This window comes from Eublepharis macularius, chromosome 6 (genome assembly GCF_028583425.1).
Source record: "Eublepharis macularius isolate TG4126 chromosome 6, MPM_Emac_v1.0, whole genome shotgun sequence".
Taxonomy (NCBI): Eukaryota; Metazoa; Chordata; class Lepidosauria; order Squamata; family Eublepharidae; genus Eublepharis; species Eublepharis macularius.
This window is the reverse complement of record NC_072795.1, coordinates 7,994,295-8,009,273: the sequence shown is the minus strand read 5'-3', so window position 1 is coordinate 8,009,273 and position 14,979 is coordinate 7,994,295. Positions and strand designations below refer to the sequence as shown.

Here is a 14,979-nt window from a genome sequence, read left to right as displayed (position 1 = left end):
TCCTTTCTCCCCGCACCAGCAGGCTCAGGGCGGATTACAACCATATACAATTAAAACACATTAAATAATACCAATTAAAATCATAAAACAATTCAGATTTACACAGTTTAAAATACATATATCTACATTAATTACATATTGAAGAGTTGCTTTATTGCACTTACCTGTCCGTCTTCCACCGATGGTGTCTATCACCTTAAGACTTTATCTCGGCATCTCAGTAAGAGAAAGAATTTATTTATGGACTGTTGAATGTGATTAATTGCCTTATATTTGTATCTATGAGAGTGCATTTATATTATATTATATTATATTATATTATATTATATTATATTATATTATATTATATTATATTATATTATATTATATTATATTATATTATATTCATGGTATTTATTACATTTATTGGATTCATGGGAATGTGATATATGTGTACTGTATTTATTCGTAAGAGATATTTGTTGGCTATATACACTTGTCACTTTATAAACATAGGTATGATTGATTTACTCCTATTGCATGTTGTTGTACATGTGATATTTCTCCGGTTGGTGGGGTCTTTTCCTTTTTGGTGTCTCGCTTTTCCCCAGAGGAGCCTCTTTTTTTGCTTGTGCACTCTGGCAGGAGAATCTGTAGAAGGGTGTGGAGAAGAAATGATTCCTCCATAACCAGAACTTGGTACATTTTGGACCACAGTTTGTCTCTCGTCTGTGGAATCAGTTTTGCAACCTCATGGGATTAGTGGACATGAGGAGTAATAAAGCCCCACCTTCCCTTCTCACCTGGCTTCTCATCTGAGCTACTTCTTGCTCAGTGCAGATTAAGGTGCTAAAGACTGCCTGGGTAGTGAAGCTGTCAGGGCTGGATTTAGGGGCAGAAGACCAGGGCCTGGGCTCATGTGCTCAGCAAGGGGCTCCCAAACACCAGCTGTATTGAAGACATTGGGATTTAACTCCTCTGAGTAAATATTTGACGTTGGCACGAACCAAAAAAAACCCTGAACCACACGGTTCATGGTTTGTTGTCTTTCATGAACCAAGAACCGCCACAAACTTTGCCTGGTTCGCGGACTGGTTCATTTGGTTTGTGAAAACGTCACTTCCGGGGGTGTTCTGAGGGTGTTCCCAAAGTCAGCGGAAGTCCCTCCTCCCCCTCTCTTGCCTAGGAAACAGATTGATCGGTGCTAGGCTGTTTGCAGTGATGAACCGAAAAATGAACCAAACAAACTGGCTTAAAGTTCATTGCGGTTCGTGGGAAATGTCCTCTGATGAACCACTGGGTCGTGAACCACAAACCGGCCCGGTTTGTGATGAATTTTGGTTTGTGTTTCAGTTCATGCCTGGCTCTAGTAAATACACTTAGAATCAGGTTCCACCATGCTCCACTTGTTCGGAGGGTGGGAGGAGATAAGGTTGCTGAACGTTCTTTCTGTGTTTTGCATTTCCATTTTGATCTCTAGCCCCCCCTCCCCATTACCCAGCTACTGCTGTGTCCGGGCCCTGCCTGCCTGTCCAAAAACCTTACATACATTAGCATCATGTCCTTTGCTTATTTATGCACAGAAGAATTCAGATTTTTGCAAAGTCACCAGACTGTTTCAGAGGGAAACGGAAACTGATTTTTTTCCTTACTGTTTTGACAAATCCCTTCCACAAAGCCGGAAAGTCAGCTCACCTTTTTGTGCCAGCTAGCGTAGAGAAAAGAGGGTGGTGAGGGAGAGCAGACGAACAAGATAGAACAACTCCATTAATGCCCAGCTACCATCACGACAGCCAAGTACGTGACTCACTTGGCTGTCTGCCTCCACACACTTCCAGTCTTTGTTAAGTTTTTGGCAGGAACACTTCTTCATTTTCAAAGCCATTCACTCTACAAATTCACTATCTATCCCCAGATGGTTTTTGTAGGTCATCCTGCTGATGGATTTTGGCTTTGGCCCAGCAGTGACTCATGAGAGAGGAGCACTCGCAGCTTGAATCCACCTCCGATTCTGGGTCGTTGGGCTTTGCTGTGAAGCGATGGTTTTCTGGCTTCCATTGTGGTCCTTCCAATGGAATGCCTTTTCTGCAGTGTGCCCCTGAGCCTTAGGGAAAGTGTTTCATCCCCCTGAGCATAGAATCATAGGGTTGGAAGGGATCTCCAGGGTCATCTAGTCCAACCCCCTGCACAATGCAGGAAATTCACAACTATCTCCCCCCAACACACACACACACACACACCTTGGTTGCCTTCTTCCAGCTCTGCAATAGAGAGCCAGTTTGGTGTAGTGGTTAAGAGCGGCAGGACTCTAATCTGGAGAGCCGGGTTTGATTCCCCACTCCTCCACTGGAAGCCAGCTGGGTGACCTTGGGTGAGTCACAGCTCTCTCAGAGCTCTCTCAGCCCCACCCACCTCACAGGGTGTTTGTTGTTGTGGGGATAATAACGGCATACTTTGTAAACCACTCTGAGTGGGCATTAAGTTGTCCTGAAGGGCGGTATATAAATTGAATGTTGTTGCTGATGTTATTTGAGATATGGCAACCAGTACTGCACACAGTATTCCAAATGAGGCTGCACCATAGCTTTGTATAAGGGCATCACAGTATTGTGCATTACCTTGTGTGTTTTGCACGCCTGAGGTGTCAGATTCAGACACGGGCCTCTCCAGTGAAAACGATCTCAGCTGGGATGGGAGAGACCTGGGAAAATCCACCCGTCACAGATGACTGTCCCTTAGTTATCCTGGAGTATCGCCATGCTAAAAACAGTCATGGCTGCAGCACACCCATCTCTGTTTCATCTTTTTGGGACCTCTCGTTGCAGGGCTCGAGTTCGAGCGTTGGCTCAGTGCAACTGGCCCTCCTTTAGCGGAGCCGGACTTATCTCAGGGATCCAGTCTGACCTTCCCAGTGGAGACGCTCTTCAACCTCTGGACTACAGAGCCCCTGGATGCCGCTGCTGCATCCGGCAGCGTTGACATCACAAAGTGGCAAACGTTCCAAACGGTGCTTTTCCTGGACAAGTTATTGGATGGGTCACCACTGCCTCATGGTGAGTTTGGCTGAACTGATTGGGCGTGAAGGTCATCCTTACTTACAAGAAGGATACAGCTAGAAAGAGAACAAAAATTCAAATGAGAGGTTGGGGTATTAGTGGGCAGGACAGGTTGCTAAATTCTTCATCAGGTCTTAAGAATAATAGGCCCAGGCAGCCACTTTGTAACCAGTAATGCAGCACTGCACACAGACTTACTGCGACTCATATTCTGCAAGAGAGACTGACATGGTAGCATGCTCAACGCCCATGGGCGGAACTAGGTGGATGGATTTTAGAGCAATTTGCTGTGCGAGTGTCCCTGCCTGCAGTCTGTGTCAATAGCATTTGTAGGTGGGGTCAAGGAACTTCTGCACGTGATGTCCTTTAAATGATATGGCCGGAGGAGGGCAGCTCAGAGGCACGTCCCTGTCCCATGAGCATCTTGAGAAGTTAATTTCGTGATGTGTTTTCTGCCCTTCTAGCTTACCCTTGCAAACGTTAAGTTTTACTTGCCGTTTGGGTGTTTTACTTATAGTTTACAGTTTTTACTTAGTTTTTTTTACTTATAATCTCACCTTTCTCAAGGCAGGTTACAAAATCTAGTAATGCAATAAGGAACAGTGTAAGACAAACATTCCTATCTAGGGACCGCTTTATTGTTCCGAGATCGCCAAAGGCAGCATTTTATGTCTTGAAATGTGGAGAATGCTTAAGAGTTCCATGAGCAGTGAAGTTTAGCTGGATGAAAGCGACGCCCCTCTGAATTTTAGGCTTTGACTTCTCAGAATACTTTTGAGATTTTTATTCTGGCTGGGCACCTTTATTGCCGGACTTGTCTTGGGCCAGGCACGCCAAGGTGCTGAATTGCATCCCGTCGGACCAAACGGTTCCCTTTTGAGTACTTTTCTTCTGACTCTAGCAGCCAGTTTCCCAGTTCCCGTTCTTAACTTTTTAATGTGTGCTCTTCAGAGGTGATATCGAAGCTCTCCGAATGCTACTCAGCCCAGCTGGATGGCATGAACGCAGAGATACGTATCCGCTGGCTCCAGATCATTGTCCGCAATGACTACTACCCTGACCTTCACAAAGTACGGCTCTTCTTGGAAAACCAGGTACTTACTTCTGGATTAAAAAGCCCCGCACCTCTTGGGGCATGAGATTTGGGCATGAAACATGCGATGTGCAACAGCCCCAGGAACTTGTGCTGCTTGGCCAAGTGTGTAGCTCAGGAGTGTGGTGAAGTTTCTGTGCTGGGGCTGAGGGAAGTGGAGATGGGAGCACGGACAATATATTTTTGGAACATGCTTTTGTTCAGCTGTGCCTTGCCATCTGGGCTATTTCAGCAGCCCTGGTTACCTTGTGGCTGGTTGCTGCTTGCCTAGTTCTACCCAGTTTGTTGTTGTTCCTTGGCCTTGGAATTAGCTGAGCAGAGACCAGCCAACATACTGTTCGTGCTCGATTCGCACATCCTTCCTAGTTACGTCTTTTTCCATAGCCCTCCTGACCGAGCTGTTGCCTTACGTTAGCATCAGCGCTTCTTCTAACGCGTTCTTGAATGATTGTGATTAGAAAGGGCCTTGTGCACCAAATCTAATCTCTTGCACTGCCGCCTCTTGAAAACATGATTTCCCCTGTAGAACTTCCTACCGTTATATACGCCAAACTTTGACCAAAAAAATTAAAACGGCTCTAGAAGCCGGCCAAAAAACTTTGGAGCCAGGCTAATTTTTCAACCTGTTTTAATGGCCAGATTTTCTAACTATTGCTACCAAAAAAAACCTAGTGCTGAAATAGAAGATACTACAGTCAAACGTCTCGGCACCTGGCACCCTGATACATACTGCCGTTGAACAGAACAAGTTGATTGACGAGAAAGGGCCAGCATAGAAATGTTAAACAGCTTTGCTTCCTCAGAGCCAGGCTACAAGTGACGCCTGACACAGGTTGGACCCTTGTCGGCTTCCCTCAAGTTTTGGTGGGAAATGTAGGCGTCCTGGTCTTGCAGCTGTAATGGAGAGCCAAGCTGTAAAACCAGGACGCCTACATTTCCCATCAAAACTTGAGGCAAACTGACAAGGGTCCAACCTGTGCCAGGCGTCACTTGTAGCCTGGCTCTCAGGGATGTTTTGCTTTGGCTAGGCTTTCTTACAGCAATAGTGTTGGAAAGAACTTCCACATGACATTCTCTCTTCATCCTGCTTTGCTGTAATCTTTCCTGTTCCTGACTTAGTAAAATCATTTGGGAATGATGGCACTCAAGTCACTCTCGGATGCCGGGGAGATTGGAAGGTGTGCATTTTTGCACTCACTGGCACCTATTTCCTTGCCGTAGCCCCCGCAGCTGCCATCCCCCTCCCACCAAGGGCTTTCAAAAAATCAGAAATCATTAGATTGCTACAGTGATACCAAGTCTATTGCTGTGATCTACCCATTCCCAGCTTTCATACGGAGCTAGCAGAGGAAACGTGCAGTTTGCACCTTTCACCTTATAGCTGCACCAAAAAGGTCCGTTGATGCCTGAAGTCCGTAAACTTTTTTCGAGTTGGGACTTCAAAACTAGAGAAACACAAATTCCAGCCTCATTTCTATAATGGGCCGGCTAGTAAGGCTACTCAGCTTAACTTCCTCAGTAAAACGGGAAGAGAAGGATCCTGTAGGTTTTCTGAGCGTTCTTAAGGCAAGTCAAATATGCTCAGGTGCTGTGCTGCTGCAGTGCCTAAGAGGCTTGAATCCGCAAGCCCTCGCTTGAAATTATTTGCGTCAGGAGCTCACAAGGGGGCTACGGGCAGGCTACCGTCATCGCTAATTGTTAGCCCTCCCTGTCCATACAGTCCTGTGCGGCAGTCAGCATTGGCACGGCTGAAATGAGACACGCGTGAAACGTAGCAAACATTAATGCACGGATATAATAATCATCACCGTTCATTTAATGCTGTTGAGCATGCAGATCACTTAATGCGCGCTTGGTCATAGTCTGTTCCGTCCTCTTCACCTAAGTCAGAGTGCTGAGAGAGAAGCTGGCTGGAAGGTCTCCTCGTGAACTTATGACAAAAGTAAGATTAGAACCAGGGAACTTCCCAAGTTAAAAACCTAACTGCATAGTCATAGAATCATAGGGACCCCCAGGATCATCTAGTCTAACCCCCTGTACAGTGCAGGAAATTCGCAACTACCTCCCCCCCACACACACACACACACAGTGACCCCTGCTTCATGTCCAGAAGATGGGGAAAAACCTCCAGGATCCTTGGCCAAACAGGCCTGGAGAAAATTGCTTCCTGACCCCAAAGTGGTGATTGGCATGACCGTGGGTGTCTTAACAAGATCTAAGCACTGATGTAACCCTTCCTGCCCTCCCTCTCATGATCTGCCTAGGTTCCCAGAATCAACATTGCACAGTCATTAACATTACACCACAGTATTTTTATTACCATGCGAGTGTGTGTTATGTGCCATCAAGTCGCCTCCGACCTATGACGACCTATGAATGAAAGACCTCCAAGACATCCTATCATTAATGGCAAATTAAAATCAATACTTTTTAGTTTTGCTTTACTGTTAATGCTGTAGAGACCGAGGTGGGGGGCAGAGGAACTTTTTATACGCACCAAGCTCATCTACTTCTGTTTGCATCGCAGATGTCTCGGATGTACACGATCCCGCTGTACGAGGACCTCTGCACTGGCACCCTGAAGTCCTTCGCCTTAGAAGTTTTCTACCAAACCCAGAACCAGCTGCATCCCAACTTGCGGAAAACGATCCAGCAGATCTTGACGCAGGGCTTGAATCCCCTCCTTGCCATAGACACTACAGCCACTGCTGCAGACACCTCAGCTTCCGGGCTGGAGGACAAAGCCCCCGAAGCTGCAAATGGTGCCATTTCTCTCAGGGACGTAAATGTGTCTGCTTAGCTCGCCAGTTCACTCTGGGTTTGGAAGCTGGAAGAGCAAGCGGGGAGAGGGACGTTTTGACAAAGTGCTGTCGCCTTGCCCTCTGCAAAGCAGCTGCCACTGCTAGGGGGCTGGATTCCATTAAGCTCACCCCCCTCAAAAACAAAAACAAAACCCCTAGCTTATGTGCCTTCAAGTGTCTAACATAATGGCACAGCCATATATCAGGGATGTATCTCCTAGCTGCAAGTGAGAACTGTTTGGGGACAGATCATGAATGTGAATTCCGGGGTGACTTTTGTTCTCCCGCTGCAAATAGAAAACGTTCTTTCCAGCGGTGGGGTGGAATGTTTGTGCTCTTCAGGAGAAACAGAACTGCTGCTGGGGGGGGGGGGGGCACGTGCTGTCAAGGAGGAGAAAGAGATGGTGAAGATCATGGAGATGTCGAGGTGGGGCAGTGCTCTGCAGAGAACGGACTGTTGATGAAACTTGAAAGGAAGCGGTGGGGGGGGTCCCTTTTGCTTTGTGCTCTTTACTGTATGATTCAGAAGGATGGAGATGGTGAACTGCGGAGAGTCTCTTCAAAGACAACTCCCAGGTTCAGCCTTAAAGGCCCAGGGAGAGTCTGCCATTCATCCGTGCTTCAGCCCTGCCTTGTCTTTCACGGGGAGTATGACACCCAGACCCCACTTACCCACTATGGGGGTCAGGGTCCAGTTTTCTTACAGTTCTAAATCCCAGCTTTGGCCTTCACTGGTGCCTGGGATGCGGCTCTGAAATGCTCAAGTCAACCTGCATCCCGTCTCTCTCCTCTTTTTTGCAAATTAGTAAGTTGGATTTATTGGCAAAGGTGAGCATGATCCGCTGGCGACTTTTCACATGTGGTGTGCAAGCTTTGGTTCCTTTTTAGAGGCTGTTGCAAGAAAAGATCTCGGTGGAGCATTTTGCTGTTCTCTTGGTGCTGTCCCAGAACAACAGGAACGGACTAACTATGACTTAAAAAACGTCCTCGCAGATCGCTTTTTGTCTTGCTGTAGGCGGTGTCTGTGGGTGAGAACGTGACAGATTTGAAAGTCTGCTCCATCCAAGTCCAAACCTTAGTTTCAGCATGAGGGTACCACATACAGCACTGTTCAAAGAAGTCTTTCTGTGTGGCCCAGTGGTTCTGAGAGGCAGAAAGGAGGCAACTGCACCACAGCTTTCTGATGCAGACATGCCTGTAGAGGTCATACACGTTGGAAGTGCACGGCGGATTCGCCTTCCACGAGGCTGGGGGTACACTTGTTGGAAGTAGGTAGAAGAGTTCAGGCTCTCCTATCCTCAGAATGGCTACGCTTTTGGTGCTTTTCCAAGAGGAGGTTGCAAGAACGACAGAGCTGGTCGTTCCCCAGTCCCGTAAGACCTAAAGAGCCTGAAGCGAAGGCAGTTAATACCCTGACTCTGAGCGTGCCTTTTGTGGGAGCAGAAAGGAGGCTTGTATATGAAATAATTCTGCTTGCCTTTTTGAGAGAAGGGTGTCTTGCAGGCACTGCTTCGTGCAGTAGGCTGCGTACCTCCGTGTTTGCCTTAGTAAGCAAGTAAAGGGTAAAGCGGAGACCTGTCTCTTCCCCCGTCTTCAGGGCGATGCAGTTGATGTCGGCTTCTTGGCATCATGTTGCCCCATTTTTTTTCCACTCTTGTTTTCCTGCCTGCTAAATAAAACAGTGCAAGGCAGTGACCAGAGTTGCTTTCACTTGTGGTCTCCACATTCAAGTATGATGTTTACTCATTCTGGGGGAAGCGGCCGGTAGCTGCATCACGTCCTGAAGATATTACCCAGGGAAGAGTGGGGGACGCGCTGAGGCTACAGTCTGCCACGTGGAAGCCAGTTACCTCTGCTCGCAGGTAGACATGTAAGTGCTTGCTATTACCGGATGCGGGGGTCATTGTGGTGGGAAGTGCATGGCTGTTTTCACACGGCTTACCGGCCACGGAACATCGTGCCAAGCTCCCGGAAAGACAACGTCTTCCTGGCTAAGTTTCGCACGAGAACTGCGACATCGCGCCAGGAAGACGCTGACGCTTGGCGTGATGTTCCGTGACCGATAAGCAGTGTGAAAACGGCCCGTATGCTTTTCATTCTTTGACTTAAACCAGTTTTCATTTCCTGGTAGCCCTAGCCTGAGATAACAATGGGGCAAAGCAATAATAAAGTCCGAAAAATTCTCCCGCTCGTGTCGCGGTCCTTGAAGCTCTTGCAAGCTCCGATTCTCCTTCGCAGCATGGATTGTTCTTGTTTGGCGAGGCTAATGGAGGCTCCTCCTTTTCCAGTGGGAATGGATTTCCTTTCAGTGGTTGTAACCCTGAAAGTGCAGATCCGTCTGGCGCCGGTTCCAGCCAGGCAGAGACCAGCATCTGTGGCCTTCGCCCTCAGCCGACGGGCCTCTTTTTAAAACTGCATGTTCATTTTGCGGGAGAACGTTTGTAACCCTGGTGGAAATTTCTTTTTTGAATGCACGTTGATGCCTTATGATGAGAACGTCGCTGATGAATTTTGAATTAAACTAAACTTTGTGACATTCTAGCCTCCTGGCTTGTCTGTTTTGCGCTCTGGCGTCCAGGCCTAGCATAGGCATCCCTGTGATGATAGAATCCAAAATTTGGGATCAGGAAAAGGGAAAGGGGGTCTGATAATGACAAGCAGAAACCGGAGCTCAGAAAAAGAGCCCCTTCCCAGACCAATATTCATTCTGGATAAAGAAAAGGGGGAGGGGGTCCATGAGAGGAGCCGTAACATGGGGGTCCCAAATGACCTGACCATAAATCACGTGGCCGCCTACCCTTCCTGCCAAATATTAAGTTCACACAGCCACCCTTGCTTCCCTCCTCTTCTGTCCCATTTCTGTATGCGGCCTTTTCATGTTTGGGTTGCATTGAGGCTTGTCCTACAATTAACTTGACCACCCCACGCAGTGACTTTCGGGCGGTGACGTAGCACTCTTCGGCAAGGCAGTGTTGAGATCACTTCGCTGTGAAATGCTGCAGTGCCAAGAAAAACAGCCGCTCCGGGCTAGGCAGGGCTGCCTCAGCCTTACTTAGGCCACTCTCTCAACACTGGCAGAATTCCTAGAGCTCTGAAAGCCCTTGGCAGAGCAAAGCGGGGAACGTTTGTGTCCACTTCCTGATTGCAGGCCCTTTTCCCCTCCCGTTCAAGGGAATGAAGCAAAGGGAAGGCACTCCCGTAAAACAGACTACAGGCTGCAGTCAGGAAAATGTTGAGGGAGATACGCAAAATGTTAATTTCATATAGAGCAGCAAAATAGCTTGCATACCAGAGTATTCTTTTAACTTCACAGAATATCGGGGGAGGGCTACCTACTTCATATGACCCGTCGGAGAAGTGGGACGTATCCCCAATTTCCTCTTTCTTGGAAGAGTCCGTACCGAGATCACCTGAATTATTGGCCGTTCCCACCACCCTGTACGAAGGGCTGCTGTTAGCCTCTGTACTGGGCATTGCTACGACTGGCCCCAAGTCACACCCAGGCTTTCTATACAAAGCTACTCCAATGTCCATTTTTATGGTGTTATTAAACTGGGCAATGGGCCAATACCTTCAAAATCTCACTTTCAAAGAATAATGGTAAACAACACCAAAGGATTATGGTCTCTCCCTTTTTGTTTTAAAGAATGGGGAACCTGTGTTGAGCACACTATTGTGATGTTACATGTTAAGAATATATCGCCTGGCCACGTTTTTATCATGAACTTCCTTTTTTAAAGCAACGGAAGGGGGTTCTTCAGAAGATTTTCTGTGTGAATTTTGGCTTTCTGGGAGCTATAACAGCAGCCAAAATAGGCTCTGTAAGCACTTAGTGAGTTGCATTTGGCTGTGCAGACGAGCTCTAACTGTGATGGTTTCACCCAGAGCTTTCCTCTTTTTGGTTTTTAGGGTCACCATGGTGGTAACCACTATGAGGCCAAGCTAGAAATGGAATCTCTGAATCCGGGGAACCAAGAATGAGCAAAACGGCGTAGGCCAGAGAAAGCCCTCTTGGCCTGGATGCCACAGATAATAACAACCACTTATATACCGCTCTTCTAGACAGATTAGTGCCTCACCCAGAGCAGTGAACAAGTTAGTGTTGTTATTATCCCCACAATACAGCTGGGGAGCTGGGGCTGAGAGGAGTGGCTTACCCAAGGCCACCTACAGAGCTCATGGCAGTAGTGGGATTTGAACCAGTGGAGTGCTGGTTCGCAGACAAACCACTTAACCCCTGGTCCTCTTGTGTGCCTGTGAATGAATCTCTCTTAGCTGTTCCTTTCCCTGAGGTGCACAAATTCTATTTCATGCCGTTCTTAAGAAAAAAAGATGGTGGGGGACCCAACCCCAAAGGTCGGGTTGAGGACGAGTACTTGATGTCCACTACAAGCTTTGGTGTTGACCCACAATCGGTTTTGCTGGGAGTCGGAAGGTTTCTCACCACCACCGCATGATGCAGACAGGGAAGATTCTAGGAAAGTTCGTTAGCTGTGTGTATCCGTGCAGATGGAAAGGCGGTAGAACAGATGGCACCATTACAGACTGGGCATGTCTTTCTGAAAATATTAAATTGGGAAAGACGATGAAAGGTAATACTAGGACTGGGTCACTCATTCGGGAGAAGCAGGAAGTAGAATAGGTTGCATTGCTGATTTCAGCTTTGAACGTGTCTTCTCATCAACTGTAGGGAGAAAACTCAGAGAAAGGTTTGTCCCGTCTTTGCTTGCTGGGCTGGTATATTTGCAAGGATCCTTGAATGTGGGCGCATTCCAAAACGTGGCCCTCCGTGACCCTCTACTTGGAATTGGAAGCAGTCCAGTCTAGAGTTCCACTTCTGGTCCTACAGCCCTTACATCTGTGAAGTGGCCTTTAGCCTTTATTTATTATTTATTTATGTCATTTATAGTCTGCCTTTCTCACTGAGACTCAAGGTGGGTTACACAGCGTGAGATTAGTACAGTCGAGATCATAAACAATTTCCGTAGACAGTGCCATAGGGTAAATAAATACAGATTTACAAGCCATAGCATTAGCAAGAATCCAACACAAGAGCTGAAAAAATGCTGAAACAGAACGTAAACAATTCTAGGACTGACATTAGACAACATTAGACATTAGAACTGGGTTTGATTCCCCACTCCTCCACTTGAAGCCAGCTGGGGGACCTTGGGTCAGTCACAGCTCTTCCAGAGTTCTCTCAGCCCCACCCACCTCACAGGGTGATTATTGTTGTGGGGATAATAATGGCATACTTTGTAAATCACTCTGAGTGGGCATTAAGTTGTCCTGAAGGGCGGTATATAAATCACATATTATTATTAACATATAGGTCAAAGGAGCACATATTTAAAGCAACAGATAGTATGTAAGGCTTAAGCTCCCTAACTCAGTGACGCATCTGAGATCCCCCTCCCCGCAATACACTCTTCCTATCTGAGTAAATAAGCCTTTTTGAATAATTCAGTTTTGCATCGTTTGCAGAAAGCAAAGAGAGTGGGGGCTCTCTCGACCTCCTCAGGCAGGCAGTTCCACCGGGCAGGGGCCACCACAAAGAAAACCCTTTAAAGCATGGCAGGAGTTTCTTGTTTCTGTGACAGCCGACTAACGGAGCCGTTGCTCTTGAAATTATCCACTGAACCTTAGGCATCTTGCAATCTTGCGGACAAGGCAAAGCCAGGCCCGAAAACCCACTGAAACGGCAGAAGAGAGACCTCCCATGACACTTACGTAGAGCAAGCTTTTGTTAAATTTATAGCACTGCTAAAATGCAATGTGTGTGAAGTTTTTCAGTCTTTTTGCACTATAATTCCGCCGCCCCCAACACACCTGGCTTTGCAAAAAGAACTTTAACGGCTATCTGCTTAACTTTACTAAAAGGAATATTCTTGTGCTGTGGTTACAGGCCGTTTCATGGGCTGGAAGGGTCAGGCACCTGTGCTCAGGCAGGGACTATGGTGGGGGGAGCTCTGTTTCCGAACAAAAAAGGTTCTTGGCAACAGCCGAGCAACCGGAGCGTGAGAGAATTATGCCCTGCTCTGAGCGCCCCTCCCACTGGGAAATTGGAGATCAGTGGACAATCTACCCATTCTTACTAGGAGAGGTGCCAAGCCAACTATCATGTTTTTTGACCCAATTGGGTTTGAGCTAGCGGATCCAGAAGCAGCAAGATTCTTACTCTACTATTTCTGTGTACCTCTCCCATTGGGAGATGGGAGACTGTTGCCTTTGGTAGGGGCGCCTTATCGTTGCCCCCATGAAAGGAAATAGTGGTGGAAACAGCAGCCCCTGCAATGGAGAGGTAGAGAACTGTCCTTGCACTGGAAAACTTTGGAAAGCCAGCCACCAGTTAGAGCTACTAATACCAGGGCTTTTTTCCAGCTGGAACGTGGTGGAACGGAGTTCCGGAACCTCTTGAAAATGGTCACATAGTTGGTGACCCCGGCCCCTGATCTCCAGACAGAGGAGAGTTTAGATTGCCATCTGCGGAGCGGCGCGGAGGGCAATCTAAACTCCCCTCTGTCTGGAGATCGGGGTGGGGCCACCAGCCATGTGACCATTTTCTCCAAGGGAGATTTAAACTTTTTTAAAAAAACTCCTTGTTCCAGCCGACCCAAAGTGATGTCATTGTCCTTGGGAGCATGCGTGCACTTTGCACGTGCTCATGTGGTACCAGGGGCACCACCTCCCGCCAAGAGTTGCCCCCTGTGCTGGCAACCCACTGAGTTCCACAACCTCTTTTCCCAGAAAAAAAGCCCTGACTAATACTACCACTGAATCTACAGAAGGAAGGCACACAATGCTAGTCTATTCTCACTGTGTCAGTAAGGCAGCGAAGGTTCCCGGCTATATTAAAGCTCATTTTAAAAGCAGTTGTTGTGGTTACCTTTGTCTCTCACAACAATGTAACATGAATAGCTTGCTTGTTTTATTTATAGCGTGCCCTTCTTCGTGAGACTTGAAAGGGATTACAGAGTGTTAAACAATGCAACGTCAGGAACTACAATGCCAAGACCACGGCAATACAGCCCGGAAAACCCACAACAACCAATGCAATAAATAGTAAACACTGTAGCAGGGGTAGGATTTTAAAAATTAGTAACAACGCAAAAACAAACCCTCAGACATTACATATCAAACAATGGAACCAAAAATTGAATCAGAAAAGTAGAAAACAATGCCGCAAAAGCAAGATTATACGTATAATTAACAATGGCACGATAATGATCCTTTTCTCTTTAAATATGCCTCCCTGAACTATTCCGTTCACTGCAGAATAGCTGTAATGTGCTACTCTGTGGAGCTCCCGATAACAATAACAGCCAAGCTGCAACATTTTGCATCAACTGGAATTTGTGAGTGGGCTCGAGGGCCAGACCCATGTGAAGTACATTACCCAAATCATATCAAACCCCCTCAAACGTGGGTAGCACAGTGCCCTTCAAGACGTCACCTCTCCCAACTAGCATGACCTTCATCTTGTCAGAATTCAGTTTTCAGCTTGTTCACCTTTAGCGGTTTAGCCACAGCTGCCAGGCAGTGGCTCAAGACTTCTATCATGGCATCACCAAGCGATTGGCATAGCTGGCCTTTTGACATGCGGCATGTTACTCATTTACTCATGTCTGTAAGAGCCATTGGACTATGGTTAGAGTTGCCAACTGCACGTTGGGAAATTCTTGGAGATTTGGGGGTGGAGCTTGGGGAGAGGAAGAAGGTCAACAGGCATGTGATGCCATTTGAGTCCACCCAAAGGTGCTCTGGAAATCAGGTGGGTAGCTGCATTGGTCTGCAGTAGAACAGCAGTCTTTTTGTCCAGTAGCACTTAGTATGTGTCTTTGTGCCATCAAGTCACCTCCAACCTATGGCGACCCGATGACCTCCAAAGACCTCCCAAACATCCTGTCATTAACAGATTTGTTCAGATCCTGCAAACTGGAGGACGTGGCATCCTTTAAGTAGTCAAGCCATCTCATTTTAGCTCTTCCTCTTTTCCTGCTGCCTTCCACTTTTCCTAGCATTATTGACTTTTCCAGAGAATCTTGTCTTC

The 14,979-nt window shown here is 47.1% G+C and overlaps 1 protein-coding gene across 1 annotated transcript in view; it reads left to right on the top strand.

Moving 5' to 3' along the window:
* RNPEPL1 (arginyl aminopeptidase like 1) overlaps positions 1–9,465 on the top strand; it is a 31,524-nt gene extending 22,059 nt beyond the window's left edge. The window contains exons 10-12 of the mRNA XM_054982770.1: positions 2,805–3,032; positions 3,987–4,129; positions 6,656–9,465. Of these exons, the coding sequence (XP_054838745.1) occupies positions 2,805–3,032; positions 3,987–4,129; positions 6,656–6,928 (644 nt within the window). The 3' untranslated portion in view covers positions 6,929–9,465. The remainder of the gene's footprint in view (positions 1–2,804; positions 3,033–3,986; positions 4,130–6,655) is intronic.
* The last annotated feature ends 5,514 nt before the right edge of the window (positions 9,466–14,979 follow it).